The following is a 25,503-nucleotide window of genomic DNA, read 5'->3' as shown; positions in this document are numbered from 1 at the left end:
GTGATAATGTAAATAACATTTTGTTGATGTATATAAGGCGGGGTTAAATTTAAACCATTTCTAATTATATATATATATATATATATATATATATATATATATATATATATATATATATATATATATATATAAAAAACATAATATCATAAAGGATTTTTGATCTCGTCTTATTTTAAGGTAGGCAAGCATATGTTGTACAACAGAGATATATTTTCCCTATGCAGTATTTTCACAACATACGGGAAATAAACGGTATAGTCTCTGCAGAATGATATCAATATTATGCCTGCCTTGTTGGTCTCTTGTCCTGCCTTTTCAAAGACGGAGCCTGTGTTCAATGTGATGATGCTCGCAGGTTGGAAGGAGCTGATGATGGTCGGTCGCTATATGACCCGTGAGGCTGACATCACAAAGCCATTGACGTAAGAAACTGTGAATGGGGGAATATTGTTAAATAATACATTTGGATCTGGTCACGTGAGCGAGCCTCTGAATAATTCAAGACATTTTTACATCACCGATCTCTCCCGTCTGTACAGATCCTGGATGCTTGCAAATACTGCGCTGAAAATGGAACTTGATAAAGCCATCCTGATCAATTAATCCGGGGGTAAAAGCGTGAGTTTTTTTTCATTTTCTATTTATATTTTGATCTTTTCCAGTAAAAATGATGCAGGTGGAGTAGTTGCAATACTTGGTTGGTGTTTTGGTTTTTTTTTGTTTATTTTTTTGAAATTCTCAATATTTGAAATATCACCCGCATTAAGTCTAACATGGGTCCGGCTATGTCACTTTAGCAGTGCTGGATGCTTTTCTGAACTCGTAATCAGAGGAGCTTTTTGATGAAGGTATTTGCAATTGATCTTTACACACACACACACACACACACACACACACGGTACAATATGTGTTCTTTATTTTGATGTATTATTATGAATCTATTGCAGCTCCTAAATGCAGCCATTACAAGGTGTGCTGTTATGGCATCATGTTCAATCTAGTACTGGTATTGATATATGAGTATATGAACATTATAACCATACAATGCAGTAAAAACTGTATACATTAAATTTTGAGCTAAAAGTGCGCCAACTGTAAAAGAGTGATATTTGGTATATTATGGTGCTGAGATATATTGCAAGAGTTTAAATTAAATGCAGCAAATATTGTTTTACTATTTAATTAATATAAACAGAAAAGTGTGTTAGATTGCTCTACAATCGTGGTCCTTTTTATGTTAAATGTAAAAAATATATACTACTACTACTACTACTAATAATAATAATAATAATAATAATAATAATAATAATAATAATAATAATAATAAATCATTTAAAATAATTTGAACGCTGTGACCAAATGTGTGTGTTAAGATAAGTAAACAAATTGAACATTAGCAGAGTACAGCATACATTTCTGGGTCGAGCAATACGGTAGGTTGCTGCATTGTGTTGTCATAGTCTTGTTAATGAAGAAGCACAACCCTGTTCGGAAACCTTGGCATTTGATATACTGCACAGGCTTTTCTTTGGACAAAAGTGCTGTTGTATTGCCGAGTACAATGGACGATAATTATCACAGCTGAGTATCACTGACAGAACCTGGCCGTGTTAAAGTGGGGTTTATCTGTAAAAACATGGAACCAGTTTAGAGGTGTTTCTCTGTACATGCCCATCCCATAGATGAGTTTACTAGTGTCCAGCTCCTTCAGCGTGTAACTGATGCACGCTTTCACGGGAACTGGCCATGGTGCTGAATGTAGTAGATTTGTTTCCTTCAGCGTTTATCCATTATCTACACGAAACGTCTAGCTGCTATGAAGCTACGCTTGGATAAAACAGACTCTACGGTTTATCACTCCAGTTGTAACGTGAGAACCTTCCCACATGATCAGAAGAGACCAGATATTAAAGCTCTCTTATTCTGTAGTGCAATACCGGCACAATATTAAAAGATATGTGTGAAAGTATAATATTGGATCACTGATAAATTCTGTATTATAATGATTTTACTGTACCATACTATATTATAAGCCTATACCTTAATGTACGTGGGGATAAGTTATAGAGTGCACAAAAGGCTGTACATTATGGTGTAAAGTAGCATTCAGACACAAAGGGGCTATATTTGAATGTAATATTGAACATGATTGTAGAGCGCTATATATTTTAAGTTTGTGTTTTGGACAAGAGAACCATTAACCATGATGAGTAATGTTTTGATATTTTGTCAAACTCAGAATATCTTATTTTTAATTCATACCTTAGGTCTCTTTAATTTGGTCAAGGCATCCTAAGATGTATGGGGGCCTGGATTTATGAGGTGCTGCCAAACCAGGGCGATGCCTTACTGCTGTTAGTCATTCATAGCTGCTTCCTTCCTTGGATTTTTGCCAGACTTTCCATTAGGTATTAGCATTCATTTTTTTAAAAAAAGCCTTGTTGTGTTGGCTGTTCTATAGAAAGTTACGTTGTGTGATCCTCATCTTGAGTTCTGTTCAAATATGTATTTTTGATGTAACTAAAACGGTATTTACACTATAAAGGCCATGGAGAAAAGGCATGTCAATTCTAATAGGGTTAATATACAATGTATAGCCTAATCGCAACACAATTCTATATATGGGCCAGTATACCATATATGCCATATACATTTTGTTGTTATTGCTAGGGATTTCCATGCATCATTTCTGAGTAGACTGACACCACTTCATTTAGTACATGCAAAAGGAGGCAATCAGTTGATTGATTGAAGCCTTAAACATGACCAAATGAATAGTGCAGGGCAGTGCTAGACTTTACACTGATACAACTCAAAGGTCAAACAAGAACATTAGTGAAATGTCATTTTTAATGTCAGACTTACTTTTTCCTTGGCATTCTGAAACCAATGTTCCAGAATTCCTACCATGTACAAGCATTTTACCCAATTAAACCATCATCATATTTCTCAGCAACATGACTGGCCATCTTAAAGGTGTGATTATTATTATTATTATTATTATTATTATTATTATTATTATTATTATTATTATTATTATTATTATTATTATTAATAATAATAATAATAATAATAATAATAATAATAATAATAATAATAATAATAATAATAATAACCCTTTTGGCCTATATACATTTGAAACAGAGGTTTCTAGATAATTGGTTTATTAGGGGGGTACCATAATTCAAAGCGTCATATATGCACCACCCGCCCGCCCCCCCCCCCCCCCCCCAGACAGCCAACCATTTTGCAAGCTATTGTGTTTGTTATAAAGAGACAGCACTTACTATTGGTGCAAACTGGGAGACACACAACTGTAGCCTTATGACAGGGATAGTTGTATAAAGGGGAGGCTGCTGGCAAGACTTCCTGTGCTGTTCAGTATATACGAAGAATGGTTCTGTATTTTATGGATGATTCTTTATAGAACCTAAACAAAATAAGGGTGTTGGAGTAAGGCCAGAGGAACTGTGTAATTCTATAAAGAACACCCAGAAACTGTCTTCGACCAGCTAATGCAATAACTAAACTGCTCTTTCCTATATTGTGAAAGGGTTGTCGTGTGTGTTATTACAGCTCAGTGCAGTGCAACTCACTCAAGTCATGTGACCAACCTTTGTATACCATCTAGATAATGCAGGTCTTTTAAGTAAACATCCGTATTTGCAGTTGCCTATCAGCTTCTGTTCATATATGCTTCAGTATTATAAGAAACTGAACTTGTTATTTAAAGATACTCTTATGGATTTAAATAATATACATTTATTAACCTATTTCAGAAATGTAGTCAACCGTCACGTTTTCCTGTTAAAGGTTATCCTGTTATTTAGGTACCTTTAGAGGACATAAAGAGAATGGTCAGCAAATATGGTCTGGTTACTAATAGAGCACAGAAGGTTACGCTTTGAAAGAATGCAGTAAGTCACTCATGAATCAGGATGCATATTTTAGAATTGAATTAAAATAAGTGAAACCTTTTTGATATACCTTATTTTAGCCATTTTAAGATCCAGCTTTACTCACAATGCATATTAGCTAAATACTTGACCCTCATTTTCTAGCAAAGAGATTCTGTTGTATTTGTCAGCAGCACCTGCTCCAGTTATAACAATGGCATAATCCAGAACTATTGTGAAGGCAACTGACCAGACCTGCCTTGGAGCAGCTTATTACCCTGTTAGTTCAGTGAGCAGCACTTTACATTTGGCCAGGAAAGGTGGTTTGGATCCGCTAGGTGTCATCTTGAAATAAATAAAATGACATCTCGGTATGACCCTGTCGCATTGGACCGTCACAATACCTTAATGTATTTCAATGGCTCTTCTTATAACTTCCACTTTGTTGGCTGGCGCTGACGCATAAAAATGCCTCTGTGACATCAACACTTTGCCTGCTCATAGAGGTCTAATGGAATTAGCGTGTTCTCATCAGTCAAGTTTATCTTCATCTCTGTCAGCGTTGTATTGAAATAAAACAGGCAAGGAGAATGCATCTGTTCTTTTTTCTATTGTAATGATATGCCCTGTATTATATTGTTTGGTTTAAGGCATACGTTTTCAATTCATATCTGAGTAAATATTACCACAAGAGGGGGATTTGGGGGGGTGTTGGTCTATCCCTTGGATACAATTAATTATGGCACAGCTATCGTTATTACAGCTTTAAAAAGTACCATATAACAAACCATGATAAATGTAATTATCTGATGATAACACAGCATAAAAAGGCCATAAATAACCTTTATTACAGATGTTGTTTGCTTTTGTATAGACAAAGGCTGCAAGAAAGATATACGTGCTATAATTAAAATGTAATCCTAGGGTATACCTGGGGTTTCTATTTAATAATGCTATAGAACTTGGAATAAATGGGCAGCACAAAGCTGTTTTGTATTTTTTAATCGAATTCTCCATTTAAAGGATTTCTCATGTGTGCAACCTTTCATGAATATCTCCTGGTTCATTGTGGTAATTTGGAATATATAGAAATTTCAAACAGTCTGGTACTAAGTCACGTCCTTTACTTTATTCATATTCTTGCAAACTGAATTAACCTAAAGTGAAGGAAGTAGTTAGGTACTAGGAAGTAGCTGCAACTTTTAGTCTTAAGAATCACAAATATCACAAATTAAACTATAAAAAAACAACCAAAGACCTTTCACACTAAAAAAGGGATGCTGGAGATGTGATGGTGTTGTTAGTGCTAATGAGAAATCAGAAAATGGATTTTAAAGCCTTGGTATGAAGCTACTAATAATGCAGTGCATAGTAGCTCCAGGTCTGTTATAAATATATTTTTGTATTTTTCAGCTCAGCCATTTGAAGGCCCTGGTTAGTCTGAATTAGTTTTCCACATCAATTATAATTAGAAGAACAAAAACAATATTGATTTTCTAAATCACCTGTTATGACAGGGTCTAAAACAAAGCAGGGTACAAGAAAAAATAAAGGTTCGGGCAGATTGTGACACAAAAACACTTTTCTTTGCCAGTAACGCGCTTCTCTGGAAGGGTATCTTACAAGTCCAGCCCATATAGTCCCAAAACACTGGGAATGGAAGAAAAGGGAGGCGGGATCAAACAGTGTCCAATTAGACAGGTAGAAACAGGTGACCTCAATAAGAACAGAGGACTGTACCATTACCAACAAGGGGGGGGTTGTTGGCATCCTGCTCTTTCTGAACTTAGCAATCTTACTGTACCCTCTAAAGCGGGGAGCATGTTGTGCATCCAACCTGTAGTGTGTAGTGTGTTACTAACATTGCAGAATGCATTAAAAATGACTTTGCATCTAAGTAAAATGAGGATCCGGCGATGTTTTAAACATTAAACAGACTTTATACCAGATTACTATACAGCACTATACCAATCTTGTTTCATTTATGTACACAGCATCCCTAATGCACATGCATTCCAGGACACTTTGCAAAACATAGAACAGACTACAAAAAGCTCTAAACTGCTCGCTAATAAAAAATAAATAAATGAATAAAAATCAGAATATAACGGTGAAGTGAGTTCCAAAGTGTAAGCCGATTTAGTGACCTAAAAACTGGGGACATAAGATGGATGGACTTGGTTTGTGTAAGATTCATGATTTATTTCCTGGTCACTATCCTATTTTATTTATTTTGTATCATTCTTTATCTGCATGGATCCGCCAAACTCAAGCAACTCTTGTGTTTTGAGACTGTGAGGGATAAACTCCTCACAATGGCATTGAAGGGTGGATACTCCTAACATCATTGTACTGCAGCTTCTTGTTCTGCCAGACAAAAACCGCAGCTTGCGACTGTAACTGCATTAGAGGTAAATCAAATTAAAAAAATACTGCCTGCAGTAATGTCAGAAGTACCCTCCATAATGGATTCTGTAATTCAAAAGCTAATATAGTAAAACCTCACTTTTTAGTTACAAACATATTGAGACACACAGTAAAGATTCAGTCAAAGATTATGTAAAAAATGTTTTCACTTTCCTTAGTTTCCTTAGAAATGCGTCACCTCTGCAGTGAATTGTGGGATTGTAGTCCTGGTGTTATCTCTGATTGAACTCAACAAAGACATGCAGATCCCAGTCTCCACAGAGGCAGCTCGAGCTTATGAAAAGGAAAGGTCATGTTTATGTGACAAATCAGTTGCATTTGCTAATTTTCCAATCTATTTTCATTGTCAGTTTACAGCCTCAGTATGGCAGTAGGGCAGTAACAATGTCAGCACCCCAGATGAGAGGAAAATTCCCTTTCAATTGGCTTTTAAAACAGTCAATGCAGAGGTTATTTGCCATTGACTGTTACCCAGTTTTAAAGATAGGGCAGCAGTGTGGAGTAGTGGTTAGGGCTCTGGACTCTTGACCGGAGGGTTGTGGGTTCAATCCCGAGTGGGGGACACTGCTGTTGTACCCTGTATAAATGGGTAATTGTATGTAAAAAAAAAAAATAAAAAAATAATGTGATATCTGTGAAATAATGTGATGTGTTGTAACAATTGTAAGTCGCCCTGGATAAGGGCGTCTGCTAAGAAATAAATAATAATAATAATAAAGGTGGGGGAAGGGCAGCTTTTCTTGTTTTGAAATCAACACCGTAATAAAGAGGTGTGTTTTGATTTATTTTATACATGCCGATGAACACATATTAAGGTAATTACTTGGACACCCCTAGTGTAAGGGGTGGGTTCCGGCCTTCATAAGAGAATATATTCTGTCTCCATGGTGATACTGCATGACTGCCTCAAAGTCCAGTCCCATAAATACTGTAAAGCACTGTAGGTTTCCTAAACTTTATTTTGTATGTGTTAAATTGTTTAGTCTAACTTGGTTGTATTGTCATAACCATGTATTTATTTTGTTTCTTTCTATGTGTGGCAGGGCTACCTCTTGTTTTAAGAGAGCTGTGGGCAATCTTGTAGACCTACAGCACCGAAATATACTGGAGACAGCAGTCTTAAAACAATATATCGTGCTACCAAAAGAATGCTGTATGTAAAGAAAGTGTTTAAAAAGCCTATCAATAAGTGTTCTTACTGCAAATCTTCTATGGCTTGCCTTTTGGTTTCCTCTTTCCAATAAAGGCTATCGCAGCTGTTCATGACTAAAGTCGCTGAAGAAGAATCAAGATCATGAATTCGTTTTTGAAGTCACTTGGCTGTTCATTTCTCATTGGGATTTATGTTACAAGTCGGTCATGTAGTCGAGCAGTTTTTAATTCGGCGTTGATGAAAACAAAAGAAAACTGGGTGTGGAGTTCTGAATATTATATGTTACAATCAAGCTCCAAATCCCGACATTGAAACAGATTGTGGTAGGGCAGAAGCTGTAAATAGTGTGTGTGTGTGTGTGTGTGTGTGTGTGTGTGTGTGTATGTGTGTGTGTGCGTGCGTGGGTGCGTGCGTGTGTGTGTGTGTGTGTGTGCGCATGCGTGGGTGCGTGTGTGTGTGTGTGTCTGTGTGTGTGTGTGTGTGTGTGTGCGCATGCGTGGGTGTGTGTGTGTGAATGTAAGGTTGGCAGGGATGGGGTTAAATCTGTCCCTGCTAGCAATCACAGGTGTGACCATTCCCCAATTAGGTAATTTAGTAGTAATTGTGGAGTGGCCACATGCACAAAAGGAAGGAGAAATCCTTCTACTAGGAGAGGGAGTTACCTGTATGTAACACTGTTTTGTTTGTAAGTGGTCAGTGAAGGCGAATGCCCAGCCTGACAGTAGTGTTTGGGTGCAGTATTGTTTTGTTTGAATTTTTATTTTGGCCCTTGTGCCAGTTTGTTTGTTCCTGTGTTTGTTTTTGTGTGCTTTAGTGCTTGAACTGCAGCTTCTGTTTCTGGGTCTCTTTCCTGTCGGTAACAGCCTGGGCTGTGACATTACCCTGTCACACATATCAATTAAAAACTGAAGGTGTCCCCAGGATAAAAGGGGTTAAAACAACTCATTTTAAGTTGTAAATTTGTCACTTTTTTGTTTTAAGAGTGCTGTCATGCCGTTTGTAAATTCCCATTGAAGTGTTCTTTGGCATCATCTGAAGTCAATGGAAATGGTTTTTATACTTACTAAGGGCTTTTAGTAATGTATGGCCCACTCTGGTGATTAAAAGTGCCGAGAAAGGGGCAGGTCTATCTTGCAGACAGAGCAGATTAATATAATTAATATCATTAAAGTGAGTCTCTTTTAAAAGTTATCTAAGCCTGCCAGATAACTAATATGTCCTTGCCAGGAATGAAAGGAGTGGAGTCGATGATCATGAAACAAATGTGATCTCGCTCTTCCCTGCAATAAGATAATTACTGTCAGAATAAAATAGGATTTTACTTATAGGCTAGAAAATGGGAAGAGGCTGCCACTAGTTCAGCCAGTTCGGCGAGACAAAGCTTTCTATCAGGAAACATTTAAAATGGTGTCCATTACAACACAGTAACTTTATGAGCTGCATCATGACATGGTTTTCTGGTGCTATTGAATAAAACTGCCTGTCATAGAAGGAACAAAAATGCCAGTTACCTGTGTTATCATTCAGTTCTATTTTTCTCATTATTATTATTATTATTATTATTATTATTATTATTATTATTATTATTATTACTGCCTCTTAAAACTAGTAATATTTATTTAAGAAATGTACTGTATATACAATACCAATGCTTGGTATGTTAAAGGGTTAAACCAGAAACCTCTTTGTAGGGTTGTTCTATCTCACACCTGCCACATCAAAAGATGCCATTACTGCCAGCTGTCTTTTTCCCTTAATTTGATCAATGACAGCCCCGGGATTTTAAAACTCCATGTGTATTTTATCTGCTATTGAACAATAAGTAGTATTCTATATTTAAACCAATGACAAATAAAAGGTAGGAAAGGTAATGCAATTTAAAGTAAATCATTTTGCAGAGAATATACCCATCCCGCACAAACCAAACCTAACATTTAAAATGCAGCCGTGGAGCATATGAGAACAGCACACAAACCATCTCAAAATGTCCAGCGCTTCCATTGAGTACATAAATACTGTTCAATTTACTGTATCGAAAGTTATCCACTTACAGTGAAACAACTGCCTGCTGTGGTGGAAAGTAAACCCAACCTCTCCCCTGAAAAAAATATAAACATCTGTATCTATGCATCCAGGTAATTCATACTGCAGGTACTGTAAAATGTTATTAAAAATCCAGCTGTGGCTTTTGGTGGGTATATGTTGATCAGATCAACCTGTATGTGCCTTCAGTGTACTGCACATATGTGAATTGTCTGTAAGAATTCTATGATGTAGTAAAATACAAGCAAGGTTCTAAAACACATTGCTGTATTTAGCCACATCATTTAAGGAAACGATTTATCCAAGGTTGTAAAATGACCGGCACCACTTCTCTGAGTTCTAAAGCATTCAAAAGATTTTTCAGATATTTCAGGTTCTGCTAGCTCTTGATTGATAAGTGGTTTCTTTCTTTCTTTTATTCTCACAGCTGTGCCTGGGAACTTAGATTTAGGATTTGACAGGTTGAGGTAAATGTCACATGACCAAACAAAAACTGACAGTACTGGAGCTCCAAGAAAAAGAAATAGGTGCTAGAGGATGGCAATAATCTCAAAACGCTCTGCATGAAATAATAATATACGAAGGGTAAGCATAAGAGTGCTCGTCTTGATTTATACAGCGGGGTGGGGGGAGGGGTGTTGAGGTCTGTCTTGAGATCTGGGAAGAGAACCCTCATCCTCGTTATCTTATACGCATCTACTGGTTCATTTAATAACACGTGGTAACTAGGCAACTGCTGTATAAAACTGGCACAGTTCTCATGGGGTTACTGTATTTACACTGCCAGACTCAGAAAACCAGCAGTTATTTACAACATAACCACCACAATAGATGTCTGCTCTCTTAGTTCCCAGTTCCTTTGCTGTAATTAAGAGTGTAGGCTAAAGGATGGACCCAGACTGCGATTTTGTTTTTATCTGTGTCAGTTGGTAGGCTGAGGAGCACTTTGAGTGCTAAAGGCCTTTTTTCCACATACTGTTGGTCTGCTTGTTCACTGATGCTTTGCTTCCTTTCCTTATCTGGTACTTAACAATTATGGAAGCTGATAAGAAAATATCTGAAATGATTGCTCGTTAGGAATTAAATAGCACAGATAGAACTTTTGATTTCTCAGTCCTTTGTTCTGGCTTCTGTGAACCGCTTTGTTGACAAGACTTCAACGGATAACTATCTACCTGTGTACTTTTTTATTGAAGTGCTGTATTTCCAAGTCTAATGATCTGGGTTACTGAAGCAGCTTAGGCACTCATGAGAGACTAATGTACCCAATACTGACTAATTATTTTAGTTTAATATTTTATTCATTAATTATGTTAGAGTTTGTGTTAAAAGTTGAATTATAATGTGTTGTTGAATGATTGATTGATGACTGGATTGCATGTGTGCTTGCTGACCTCTGGGAACCCTCATAAAAACAAGGTGCAGCATTATTTTAAATTTTGGTGTGCACAATTTAAAATAAATAAATAAATAAATAATACCTTATTTCCATCCGCCACTGGGATTGAGCTGAAAGCAATTTGAAATTGATCCTGTTGGTTTCCATCGACAGCAGAGAGATGACTATGACAGTTCAATTTTGGACTGGGTTCCCGAGTGGCTCACCTGGTAAAAGCAGAGCCGCATGGAGTGCAGGGTGAGTCCTACAGGCAGGGTACTGCAGGTTTGCGTCCTGGTTGTGGGAAGTCACCAGTTGTCGCTGGGGATTCTGGAGGGAGCGTTGCATTGGCTCTGGCGCTCCAGTGGGATAGGGAGGCAAAGCTTTGTCCTCCAGAGGCTGGTAGCTCGTTTACATCTGATCTCGAGTTCCTGGGGGTAAAAGAGAAAAAGGGCTTGGTCGTGGCATCGGAGGACGCCCATTGAAACTTCACTTATCCTGAGATGTGTGGGGGAATTTCTACAGTGAGGGAACATAATTGGACATTCAAAATTGGGGCGAACTTTAGGCCAATCAGAATTCTTACATTGGGAGCTGTAAATATTCCTGCACTTAAAAGGCACTCTGATTGGACATCAGTCAAGTTCAGATTGAGTTGAGCAACTTGATCTAGTGGAAGATAGAAACAATTCATAATGTCTGTAGGTTCTTCCAATGCTCCGCTAATACTAATCTACCCTTTTTTTTTGTGAAGCTGTCCATCAGTGGTGTTGCTGGGATTTAGAACAATTTTACGTATTGCTCACCAAGTTTCTCAACACCATCCCAACCATTTAAAGTGCAAAAAATGGCAGAATTTCCCAATATTTATAGAAACAGGTAATGAGGCAGCCAAGTATTTTCATTTAACATGAAGTATTGTGGTAAGGTAAAGGGGAAAACGTATATTCTATAGCAATGCAATAAGGGACTTTGGAGAATGTTATTTGCTAATGAATGGTAATGAAATGTTTTAAAAGCCTTACTCCTTTAGCCACTCTGTCACCAAGCATCCTTATCTATCCCAGCTTAAATGAAACAGTATTTTGGAAGTAGATGCTCAACAGATTACTATCAGCATTTAAACTCTAGAAGGCCTTTGATATTGCGAAACATCTTAATACACATCATAATAGTCAGAAGGGGGGGCTAGATGTCTTTTACTGCCACAGGCCTTGGGTTCAAATCTGGGTCAGTTGACAAGTGAAATGGCAAGACTGTCAGTCTTACTTGAGAGAGCCTAAGATTGAATGGCAGGAGGTATTCAAGATTGTAGTGCACTCACAGAGCGTGTGGGTAGTACAGTACAAATGTAATACCTGGCAGTAATTTAGATGTTAACTTTTGGAAACGTAGGTGTTTGTATTTCTTTTTTGCCATGTGAAAACCAGTGAAAAATATAAAAGGCCAAAAGGTTACAGAACACTTTTGTTAGGACAGCATCCCAAATAATGGTTATTTTGTCTGTTTCTTTTCTATAGGTGTCAGTCAATTAGCAATCCGCACAGCCATTGAAACATGTGGATAAAAGCTGATACGGATCTTCTGTGAAAGAGCAAGCCAGTTTGCTTCCAACTGCTATTTACAGACACAAGGAGAGTCACACTACCCAATTATTAACGCTGAGAAACCTGCTCCCATAGCTTCTCTTGTAAGTCTGAATAAAAATGAGTGGGGCTTTCGCCAAGCTGGACCCAAGGCGAGTCCAATGGGGTGCCACGTGGTACGCCTTTCACTCGCGGATCCTGCGCACCAAGCCGGTGGAGTCGATGCTGGACGGTGCAGGCAGCGGCACACCTCACAGCACCAAACTGGCACGAGTACTCACCACCGTGGACCTGGTCTCGTTGGGAGTTGGCAGCTGCGTGGGCACTGGGATGTACGTGGTATCTGGACTGGTTGCCAAGGAAATGGCCGGGCCGGGAGTCATCGTGTCCTTTATCATTGCAGCCGTAGCTTCCATCCTGTCAGGTACAGCTCAGTTCACAATTGATTGTCTTTGTGCTTCACTCATTACCCCTTGGATTACATTTTAATGATTAATTAAATCGAAAATTAGATGAAAAGGGTTTCTCTAGGTTTACTCATGTTGGTGAATTATTCATCCTTCATGGTCACCATATGGTAACCGCTCATTTAGTGGGATTCGATGGGCTTAGCTAATTCTTGCTAGAAAATAATTTCATCAACTGGGGGTCGCGTCAGGGGTTTTCCTTCTGAAAGTCAAATTTGCTTACATTATATAAACACACTCGCTCTATGATAAACCTGTTTGTGCAAACAGTGTACTGTTTCTATAACTCCTCATAAAACATTCTGCCCAGCCCAAATGTAGCATTCTTTCCAGTAGATTATTTTGGCTACAACAGAACTGTGCTTACCAAACTCTAAAGAACCGTAACACAGTACATTTTTCTGCAGCTTGAGAACCACAGAAATAATGAACTCCTGCCTTGGATACAGATTAGGTTGTTTAGCACCATCCGTTGTATACTTTATAGTAAATCAATGGTGCAGGAGCTATCATAACATGCACCATCCAGCATGAAGTACCTTTCCTGAGACTCTTTAATGGCAGTTTTCAATGGCTGGTATATATCACTTGAACATCTCCCTGGTAACACACAGGATTTGCAAGATAAACAGTGTTTTTACACAACAGCTCTCCAACAAGAGTAAAATAGTAAGAGCTTTAAAAAAGGCAGCATTCACTGAGAAGACACACTGGACTCTGAGCCACGGTGAACACCAATACATTAGTACATTCATACTTGTTTTAAGAAAAGTGTGAAAAGTGATGTAATGCATGTACAGAGGCACCAATTATTCAGACATTACCCTATGATTTAATATGCATATGTATATAGTATAATAGTTTAATTGATAAAAAAAAACAAGTGTAGATTATATAAGTTTCCTCTCTTCAGTGCTGTAACCTGCATTATAGCATGTGTTACAACCTCTTGCCTTATTGCATACAGTACTATAATGAAAACCAGTGAATTAAATCAGTTATTAATTCAATCAACATTAGATTGCAGTGTGATCAAAATTAAGATATAACAAAAGATCACATAAAGAGTTTTTACAGTACTTTTTTTATTTTTCGACCACTACTAATATACCCTTGCATCTTGCTGGGCAGACTATTCAGTTTAAACTAGTTGGTTTAATTAGCACATTATGTCCTTAAAACCTGGTTCCCTTTCAATTCGAAGATGACCACCAACAACATTACGTATGGGATATGCCTGCATATTGGTTTCCTATCTGTGATACGTGACTCGACTGCCTGTGCAGTATTGATTTAAAGGAGTGAGTGTTGTCGTCTTTTACAGCCTTTCACTCGTGTATGAGCACATCCTCCACCGGGACTAGGCCCTGCCTTACCCCCGCTGTCGAGCAACTCAGTTGACTGCCAAGTGGCAGTTTTAATATATACAGTATATATATATATATATATATATATATATATATATATATATATATATAGTAAAAGAACCGCTGCCACACGGGTTCGTTGCCCCTTTAAAAACATGACCCAACACACACAGGAATGGATTTTTAGCGCAGTTGCGCTATATTTTAATTCACAAAAACACAAAAACAAACACAAAATAAACAAAATAAACACCTAGCTCTTTCGGAGCACTAACTACACTTTTGGGAACACCCTGACTACAAGTGGGACAGCTAAGCCGTTTCCCCACCAAACAAAACACCAACAAACAAAACCACACAGGTTTACACTGCTTACGTTTTCCTCTTGACTGCTCAGAAGCAGGTTTACTCTGCCTCCTTCTACTCAGCAGCCCCGAATAATCTGACTGCCCTCTTTAAATACCCTGCACCTGGTTCTAATTTGACAATAATTACCAGGAGCAGGGGATAATTAATAATAAAACAATTGACAAATTAAATTCAACAATAAAGCAAAACCATTAAACAATAAAGTCCAATAAAATTAAATTAAACAAATGTGCATTCCGCACATGTTTTCTTGCAGGGAGGCTTTAACCCCCTCCCTGCTGTCTTACTATATATATATATATATAATAATTGTTATTGTTGTTGAGTAAATACCCTTGCTGGCACATCTGCAGCGAGCAACCGGTATCCTGCTTGCCTGCATTGTGCAGCAGCTAGGTAAAAAAAAAAAAAACAACAACAGCAGGCCTTGTCCTCCACGGGCTGTATTTTTCCAGACCTGCTGTAGAGTAGACCTTGCCGGGACAGTGCTGGCTGCGCACTCTACTATATGGTTGGCTACATCTTGGGCCCTCTTCAGAGGGGCCACACTGTCCGATATATGTGGGCTATGCCGATACATTCTCCAGGTTCTACCTCTTGAATGTGGTAGATCCTTCCTTGCCATCAATAGGCTCGAGGGTCCTTGAGGTTGCACGCTCGCACCACTAACCTTGGGTTATACGGTTCTGATGCGTGCCTCATATGCTGCCGTTCCTTCTCCCTCGCGATGGCTCTGGTATACATTTCCCATATGTAATGTTGTTGGTGGTCGTCTTCGAATTGAAAGGGAATGTTAGGTTACTTACCGTAACCATGGTTCCCTGAAAGAGAAGACAACCACTAACCGCGAGGTCACATCGGTCGCCCTCACAGGTTCAATGCAAAAAGAGAAATGACTTCCTCAGTATGACGGTATTAATCCCTCGGTAGGCGGGACCGAGGGCGTCATCCCAGGAAGGGGCCTATTGGCAGCTCTGGTATAGAGAGCTCAGAAAACACCTACCACTAGGCAAGCATGTCCCATACGTAATGTTGTTGGTGGTCATCTTCTCTTTCAGGGAACCAGGGTTACGGTAAGTAACCTAACGGTTATGGCATGCCATTGTTGGAATTTCCCAATTCAAATTGTATTGTTTTTCACACCTTTTTTAATAATACCTATAGAACTATCATGAAACTTATGTTAACTGTCTAAAAAATAATGTGCTACATTTCCATTGAAGACCTTGGATTAGATAATGTGGCTCTGTGGATTAACCTCCCCCAGTGCTTGGGTACTTGAGTCATGTTGCCATGGTGTCACTTTGTCTATCCCTAGACCCGCAGATGGAAATCGAGTACACAACATCCTGGCAGGATTCAGGTTTGAATGAGCTATAGAGTAATATCAAATGCCGCCTTGTGTGCGAGGTTGGAAATCAAAATCAAATTGAATGTGTTATTTTGTTCCCTGTTGTAAAAACAAAATGAACTGTTGCTGGTGAGACAAGTGTGTGAAGTCTTTTTACCAGTCGCACAGTAATTGTGGAATTCAGTTGAGGAAACAGTGTGTTTCCATCACATTTGTAATGCAGTGGCAGGATAAACTAGAACAAAGTCAATGCAAATACATTGTCACAGACCTGACAATTTTCAAAGAAGGGATTGAGGCAGGTTTTTGACTTTCTGATCTTGATAAAAATGACAATTGTACGAGTTGTGATAATGTGATGCCTCGGACATTTTTTGCTCTTTCAATATTTATTCTGAAGTGCTGACCAAGTCACTAGACTTCGCCACCGGAGGGCATGGGTTTGAATCTGTCTCAGATCTTTTTTATAATACAACAGAACAAAACATAATGAAATGTTTATATTTTCAGTACGAAATGTAACATTTTTAGGGTCCTTGTTCAAAAAATGAAGACCTTTATGTACTGATCCTATCCGTGTCTTTCAAACTCTACATGATGAACACGATAACTGCCTTGATTTTACACCAATCCTCACCACGCTTTTATCATACACTTCCAGTCTCCTCCTTAGATGTTTGGATTACATTTGGCTGTAAATTCAATATTTGTAACCTGTGATCTCATTACGAGATTATGGGGACCCTCTGTACTGTGTGTGCACTTACAGTACAGTTGAAAGGATTCTCAAATACCAGCTGAAAGCAGGGTGTACCTGTAAGTAATCTTCAAAGTATTTTCTAATTTACATGAAAAATTGGTCCCTGGTAAGTCAATATCAGACAGGCTGTACAAATGCACATTTCATTGTAAAGCAGAGGATTGCTTGATATAGGACCAAGAACTGTGTTTGATTGATTATCTTGTGATGCTTTCCCCTCAGGGGTGTGCTATGCTGAGTTTGGTGTGCGGGTCCCCAAGACGACAGGATCGGCCTACACCTACAGCTACGTGACTGTCGGGGAGTTTGTAGCTTTCTTCATTGGCTGGAACCTCATCCTGGAGTACCTGATTGGCACGGCTGCGGGTGCCAGTGCTCTCAGCAGCATGTTCGACTCCCTGGCCAATCACACCATCAGCCACTTCATGATAAACCACGTGGGCACTCTGAACGGCTTGGGTAAGCACTTATTATGATATAGGCCGTCATGTGACATTTAAAAAATAAAAATTCTCAGAGCATCTTTGTGATGGTTCAAGGTATATACCCAAATGTATAGAGACTCATAGGGCCAGCACTAGTTGTGTATTTCAGTTTTCTTTTATTAACGTAAATAAATCGCCTCATTTAACCTTCCGAACCTAAGCATATATCAAGCTACTGAACCCTGGAGCCAAGGGCCCAGTCTTGCGAGTAACTGCCCATTCTCGTTAGGCATCTGACCAGTAGACAAGCTTTCTGCCAAAGCAGCACTCCTTATTGGTCCCCAGCTGAGATTGTCCACTTGCTGAGAGTGTGAACCACATTTGCATGGGACCTCTACCCCATACGGTTTTAAGAAAAATGGTCTATTCCCTTATATTACCTATTTTAGATAGTTGTTACCTTATAAACCTATGGACAGTAGTGGACTGGCCATCTGGAGCACCGGGAGAATTCCCGGTGGGCCGGTGGGCCGCAGGCCCGATACAAAATATATATATATATATTTTATATCTATATATGCGATGCGGGCCATCTCTCCCCCCCGGGCCCTGGCCCTTTGGTCCATTCCTCCCTCTGTGCAGCGGCTGCAGCCCTTAGCCCCGCCCCCTTCACACACACACACACACACACACACTGACAGTGACATAGCCACGAGACGCTGATGTAGCTAGCTGTCAAGGGAAGTCAGCTTCAATTTTGGAAAACATCATGGAAAAGCAACACAGTAAAAAATGCAAAGATGGGGCTGAAAAGTTAAGGGAGAAAAAAGTAAAGTCCCTTGAGTCAGATGCAGCCAAATGTAGTAAGTTAGCCGACTTATTCGGTAGTAGTGCTGCTAGTAGTGCCAATGCCAGTGATAACAACGTGCATGTAGTAGTCCATGCCGAGGAGGATGCCGCAGCCCCGGTTCAAACTAGAGTAGTAGCAGAAGAAGGAGACAGCTACAGCATAGCCGATGACGATTGAGAGTCTAGCACAAGCAAAGTCAGTGCAGCGGCTGCAGCCGAAGCGGTAGGCAATGGGGAGCCAGGGCAGGGAGGGAGACAGATAACACAACATCAATATTGTGCTAGCTAACTAGGCTAACTAACTGTACCAGTAACATGATACCAGCCAGAAAGTTTGTTGATTAATGTACATGTCAGCCATATCAGTCATTTCAAGCCCTATTCCTCAACTTTTGTTGAATAGGAACTACACCATATATGATATTTCATATTTTCATCATATTTTTACTATGTACTTGAGCTTGTGTCCTCAAAAGTGAGTACACCTCAGCAATTTATAACTATTTTGACCAGAAAGGTGAGATTTGAATCTTTCTTGGAGTATGCATCATTACTAGTTATTGTGTATGGCCCTCTCATGATAAATAATTACTTTTGGGTCTATTTAGGTGGAAATCTGCATTTTTACATCACATTCAACAGGTTAATGTTCGTTTGAAGCCTTACTATTTACATTAGTCAGTCCTTGACACAGCACAGCCGCCTTTTATTAATTAAATTCATGGTGATTCAGCCTGACTATAAGCTATTGTTTCCACTATGTTTCTATATTTATAATCTGTAGCTAAAACAACTATGAATTACAACTGAATTTTAGTGCTAAGCTACTTTTCTCCAGCCCCATTCATGCTATACAAATAAAGGTTTATTATTATTATTCATTCATTTGATCAAATGGTGGGGCTGCTGCTGTGTTTTTGTATTTTGTCAAAATATTGGGCCTTTATAATTAATTAGTTTATTCATTAATTCATATCCAGGTTGAGGTTGATGATAGGCCCAGTTCAGCTGCAGTGGAAGAGAGAGTCAGGATGCCAGTCCAACTTTTGATTATTTCAAGAGACCCAAGTCAGATGACCTAAATGTGTTTTTTAGTTTCCACCCTCAACAGAAATCAAAAAACCCTGTGTTGCAGAAGGTTTTCTGTTTTAAAGATGGCACCAATCGAAAGTGGCTGTCATACAGTGAAGAAAGCCATGCTTTATACTGTTCAATTTGTATGGCATTTGCCAAGCCCACCGACAGCAGTATTTTCATGAGTGGAATGACAGATTGCAAACATATTCACCAAAGAGTAGAAGAGCATGAGAAGAGCAACATGCACAGAAGTAGTGCTGAGGTGAATGTTTTAAGGGCCTCCAAAGCAGATATTGAAAATCTGCTCAGTGGCAGTCAGATGTCTGCTCATAGAGAGCAGGTTCGCAAGAGAAGGCAATCATGACAATTCAGTATGTGTTCTGTAGAACTCTTATAACAGTGTACAGAGTGAGTGTGTTCTGTAGCATTCTGAAAATAGTACTGCATTAGTGTACTACAACAATAGCTGTGATGGAGCTAGGTGGTGGTATTAGGGACTGGTGTGTGAACGTGTCTGCGTTTGCGGGGCTGGGGCGGTGGAGTATCCGCGGGCCGGTTGTGGTGGGCCGGTCTGGGTCAAAGTCCAGGGCCATTTTTTAGTCCTAAGTCCATCCCTGCCCATGGACATAGCAAAGATGCTGCAAATACATTGTCAAAAAGGCCCACTTTGTTTTTGCTTGCTGGGCTCAAAGATGCCATTTTATATTTTATTCTTACTACAGGAATTTTTAGCAGAAGTACGCCCTAGCTCAGAGAGATGTACTGGCAAGCAGGTTTTCAAAGGGAATGGAAGTCTTTGTCCCACCAGCTAAAATAAATATCTCTGGGCAACAAGAAAGGTCTGCTTTCTGATAAAGTAGGGATAAACAGAGACCAAGGAATGTTATGTTAGTGTAAATTCATCATGATTGCAGTAGCTTACAATCAATACTATATATATATATATAATTGTGTGAGTAGGAAAGTTATTCTGCTTCACAGGGTCATATCACACTTTTTCCCACATAGTCTCCACCGATAGCCACATTCTTTTCCCAGCTGTGTACACATTTAGATGTTAGAGGTATTACTAGTTGGTGCTGCATCCATCTCCTGCCTGTAGCCTTCTTGTGGCATAGAAAATGCTGAACGGGTGTGCAGCTTGTACATGGAATGTGTATCGATACCAGAGGACTCTTTGAACAACAGGTACAACGGTGGGGAAAGTATGAAGCAATCAATATGGCAGTCCCTTTTTTCCAAATGTTAGTATTAAATTCCATATAAAGTCTTTGTATTTCCTAGAAAAGTAATCAATGCATAAAAGTAGTTGGAAACCTATTCAGCCATAATATACCGTACAGTCGTAAGGCATGTAAGAAGGATTTTCTTTATCTTCAATATCCACTTCTCATCTGAAGAAGACACCTGTTTTCTCAAAAGCTAGTGTATTTCATATACATTTTCATTTGATTGTATTAAAAGGTATCACCAAAAAAGACCTGTGTTGTATTTGTATGTGGACCGGCATAGGCTATGGAGCCAACAAGTACCAATTTCAGCTGGTTTTTTAATGTCCATTGAAGTCAACTTCACAGGGCTGTTTTTCTTCAAATTGAAATAGCAATGAAAAGCAAGCAAACGCAGCAAATTATTTCTATTCCAGGAGGTAGTTTCTGTGCTGAACAATCATAAAAAAACATAGATATTGTGAGTGAAAGCATGTGCCTTATACTTTTGAATACCAATATACAGCCTTAAAGTCTAACACAAATCCGGGTCGACTTCTCCAGTATTGAAAGGTTCGAATTCTTCAGGAGAGAAAGTGTATCGTGTGTTCAGAAGGTATTAGTAATCCTAGCTGTGAAAAGTTACCTTCTGCAAAATGTGGTCTAATGCTTACTGCATGAATTCCTTTGACTTAGTTCTGTAGGTCCCCAGGTAACTCATGTGAGTGTCATCTGGGTGCAGGCAGCTGGGGAATCGTTGTAATTTTCCTGTGTGAATCCCATGTATTGTTCCTTCATCATAGAAGTTACACGTGATCATTCTTGAAAATGTGAAAATCTGTAACTTAAGAAAAGGAGTCATGCCTGCAGTGAAATTCTATTGGCCTGTGAACCCCTGGATTCAGTCTTGGTCCAGCAATGTTGACCAATCTCACAATATGGAATTCAATCTTGTAAACAACCCCTTGAAAAAGCATACTGCTTGACTTTCTGGTCTCTTCTTTTCTCTATAATAGACCACTGTGACAGAGAGCAAATGAATCCGAGTCAACAATCTCCCTCCCGACCTGTGAGGGCGCTGTGTAACAGGAACAGTGTGCCTCGTACTGGATGGTTTGGCAGTTCATTCCAGGGTCAGTCGGAAGCTGGCCATCCAGGAAGGGGGTGGAGCCACAATACCAGACGTCATCGCCTTAATGCGGTAGGCGATGTGTCAGTCACGGATTGGAGGATATGTGATTGGCCGCGCCACCGAAAGACGGCGTGACTGAGGGTATTTAGGGAAAGTGACCGAGCTATCTGTTTCTTCGTTGTGGTTACTGAAAGGACCCATTTAGGAAACTGAAGTAATTAATTATCGCGAGTGTTTCATGTTTTGTTTGTTTGATTGTGCTGTTTGTCTTCTGTCACTGTTAAACAGCTAACACAAACTGGGAGCTGTCGCTACAAGCCAGCACCAACCCGGACTACACTGTACCATTGTCTCACGAACTGTTGTCTTTCACCCCACCTGCACACGAGCACTCCCTGTCTGGAGAAGTGACCATGTCTGTGTTTGGTGTTATTAGAAAGTGTCATATTATTTCGGGACTGAAACCCTTGTTTTGCACGGAACGATACACATGGCTGTGCAAAGCCTATGCTTATTATTTAAGTGTTGTTGACACGCAACCCAGCCAAATAAAGGAGCTGTTTTATTGAACTTTCACTGTCTTTTGTGTGTTATTTCTGAGCACTGCTCCAACTACACCTGCGTCTGACAGTACTCTGGTACTGAGAGTATTGCAATGGATGGCCAGTGTGTAATTTTCATATCATTGTACTGTACTGTACATATTCATAATGTTCAATAATTCCAGGCAAATACCAGTAACAAAACTAATTATTTACACCAGAAACAGCTGCAGCACTGCACAGGATACATCCAGATGTATCCTAAACCATTGAAGTTGAATTTCTGTGCATGTACAGTTGACGTTTTCAACTGTGACAGGTGCCCTTGAATGTATAAAACAGATTTCTGCATAGCTTTTCCTTTTTGACTGCAACTCCATTGAGAGCATCACTTTTAGAAGCTCACAGGATAAATTCAAGGGAGACACTCTACGATTCTGGCTTCCAGCCTGATGAAAGGAGATGGATTCATGTAGATTTCCTGGGAGGTATTCCCACATACTGTAGCTGATTTAGCTCAGCCAGAATCCAGTCTTAGGCCTCTCCCAACTTACCATTTCACTGTTGATGCTAAAAAAAAAACAAAAAAACAGAATTTCATCTTATGTAAATAGTTCAATTCACCACTTTCACTGCCTAACCCTAGGGTATGCAGGCAGGTTGAGTCATCAAGCCAGTTTTAGTTCGCTCTCACTAATTATGTCCGCCAGGCACTCTATGCAAGAGGTTTCTGAAATACAATGTGTAAAAAAAACTGCACCCCTGCTGTAAAAATATTTCAATTAACTAAATGGCCATCCAGCAGTAAGCAAATGTTCCAAAACAAGTAACTGTGTTTAACAGTGGAATTATTTGCATGGTGGTCTGGTGTTGTTGACTACTGTCCACTGACATCAGACCACCAAACTTTTCACTTGGCACTGACCTGCTAGGATTCAAGCCCAGCCCTTCGGAGGTGGATGTTTTGTAAATTATCCAACCACAGTAGTAGTTTTTAGTCAGTTCTCACAGACTAACCTGGAAGTGCCCCCAGCAGGGTGGAATTAAACGAGAATAGGGTCATAGGTCTGGAACACAGAAAATATAATAGTCTTATTCTGGTCATGTGTGGTTCTGTTTTGATCTCATTGGGTTCTTGTAATCTTGTCACAAGTTTAAAATGGAAATGTATATTATAATATGGTAAGCAATCAGGATTTGTTTCTTGTTATTCTGTTATTGGCAATGTGGTTGTAAAATACCTAAATAAAGATTTTGAAAGAACAGGTTGAATTATTTTACCATTATAAACCTCTGTCTTTATCCTACTTTAGGTGCCCTCTAAAGCTAACAGGACTTTAGAATCTTGAACATTGCTTGAAATGACAATATACATTTCATACAGCCTAAGCATTGTCCTCATGCACTAAAAACATTTGTTCGATAGCATTTATCCTCCACAGTGGTCATTACCTGTAGATAATTTACCTTGTCTTTTGTGATGTGTCCTTACCTTCAGCTCTGGGCACCTGATTGTCGCCACGGTCAGTTATCCAGCAGGTAGAATATTAAAACAGGAATATTAATCAAAGTGGGGACAGAATTAAATAAACAATCGCCACAGATCAGTGGCGCTGGAACCATTTTTATAGTGGGGGCACAGCACTTCAATCCACCCCCAGCAGCCCTAGTTCCAGCACCCCTGCCAGAGAGCAATTTGGTCCACCAAATGATGGACAACAAGGTTCTGAGGTTACCACCACAGTTCACAAGGGGAGCACTGAGGACACCTATTAATTCTTAGCCATTAACACCTGGAAATGAAATGGTTTATTATCATGTTAAGTGTTACCTGCACTTTCTGAATTCATACTTTCAATAGGGTGTAGGTCCACCAGCATCAATGACTCAACATGACGAGTCTGCAAGGTTGCAAGGTGTTTATCCTCAATGATACGCTGCCACTAGATTTCTTTGGAGAAGATGGGGGTGAAAATGTGCAGCACAATTTGTTCTGAGGTGCCCTGATTTGCATGTGTTACAGTCTTCAATTTTTCCCTTCCGTGATAAAGTAATCCTTAGACAGATAATCCATTCTACATAATTTTTGTAATAATAATAATAATAATAATAAACTGCTAATGTGGTCTGACATAAATCATAAATCTATTTCATTTTAAAAACATTAAAAAGAAAATTACTTTATGAAATTAGACTGCATTAGGTTCCCCCGGACACATGCCAGGAGGAGTGAGTGGAACCGACTGTGATCTCGGGCAGGATACTTATGCTGAGTGGTGCTGTCAGTGTCGAGTTTGTAATGTCACTGTCTTACAGGCAAAGGAGAGCAGTCATACCCAGACCTCTTGGCCCTGGTCATCGCTATCCTGGTGACGGTGGTCGTGGCGCTAGGAGTGAAGAACTCGATCGGGTTCAACAACGTCCTAAATGTTATTAACCTGGTGGTGTGGGTCTTCATCATGATCGCTGGGCTCTTCTTCGTCGACGGCAGCAACTGGGACAACGCAAACTTTCTTCCTTTCGGATGGTCAGGGGTAATTAACTCTTTATCCATGACTTCAAACTCTCATAACCTATACAGAGGCATATATCCAAAATGTTCACTCCACTCTTTAAACAAACAAGTTTAGACACATTTTGAAACAGTGCAAAAAAGGCTTATTTGAATGGAATACAATTATTTTAGTGGTATATATCTTACAAGAAACAGTATTGCTTGTAAATATGCCCCCAAACTATTCATTTCAGAAAATATGCGTCATTCTACAGTACTTGTTTAATTGTAGCTTTGTAACATTCAAAGGTGTTTAATACAGTTTATTTGTATTACCACTAAATATTTCTTCACTTATTTACTGTGTTTAATAACTAAAGAGGGTCTGTCACCATACATAATCTTACAAAATGTTTACCTACAGGACACAGGGGTCATATTTTTAAAGCATTTAATCTTTAACTCATCTTTTTTAATACATTTTTCTCCTCTTTAAAAAATGGACTTACAGGAGTTGGATAAATTCTGTAGTACATGCTTTGGAAATATGCTACTTAGTTTCTTATAGCTTTGCCATCTGATACAGCTGCATTATCTCTGAATAGAAACTTTATAGTAAAGCAATTCTGATTGTTAAGGCGTTTTAATCATATCTTTAAAAAGTAGGTATTTACCTAGAACTCTAGTCAGCTGCGTGCATGTATGCTTGACTTAATTTGACAGATTTAAAATTGTTATTGAAAATTGCACTTTGTTACAGAATTAACTGTGGTATTCCATAGTAAAAGCATAGTAAAGTACAAGCAAAAAGATAAAGCAAGGTAAAATAGTAATTTGCATTATAAAAATCTAATTTGCTGGTGTTGTTGTGCTATAGTGTTGTGCATTGGTAAAAAAAAAAAAAAAAGTTTAATCATGGTAAAGCACAAGGAAATGCTCACCTGCTAAAATGACTGTGGTAAACTAAACAAACGCTAAT

General features: G+C 39.0%; 1 protein-coding gene across 1 annotated transcript in view; it reads left to right on the top strand.

Moving 5' to 3' along the window:
• Positions 1-493: 493 nt before the first annotated feature.
• LOC117416708 (probable cationic amino acid transporter) overlaps positions 494-25,503 on the top strand; it is a 36,206-nt gene continuing 11,196 nt past the window's right edge. The window contains exons 1-4 of the mRNA XM_034028072.3: positions 494-618; positions 12,418-12,907; positions 17,020-17,256; positions 24,347-24,564. Of these exons, the coding sequence (XP_033883963.3) occupies positions 12,604-12,907; positions 17,020-17,256; positions 24,347-24,564 (759 nt within the window). The 5' untranslated portion in view covers positions 494-618; positions 12,418-12,603. The remainder of the gene's footprint in view (positions 619-12,417; positions 12,908-17,019; positions 17,257-24,346; positions 24,565-25,503) is intronic.

The sequence above is a fragment of the Acipenser ruthenus genome, chromosome 12, assembly GCF_902713425.1.
Source record: "Acipenser ruthenus chromosome 12, fAciRut3.2 maternal haplotype, whole genome shotgun sequence".
NCBI classification, from domain to species: Eukaryota; Metazoa; Chordata; class Actinopteri; order Acipenseriformes; family Acipenseridae; genus Acipenser; species Acipenser ruthenus.
Note: the sequence above shows the minus strand (reverse complement) of the source record. Positions and strands in the feature narration are given on the sequence as shown.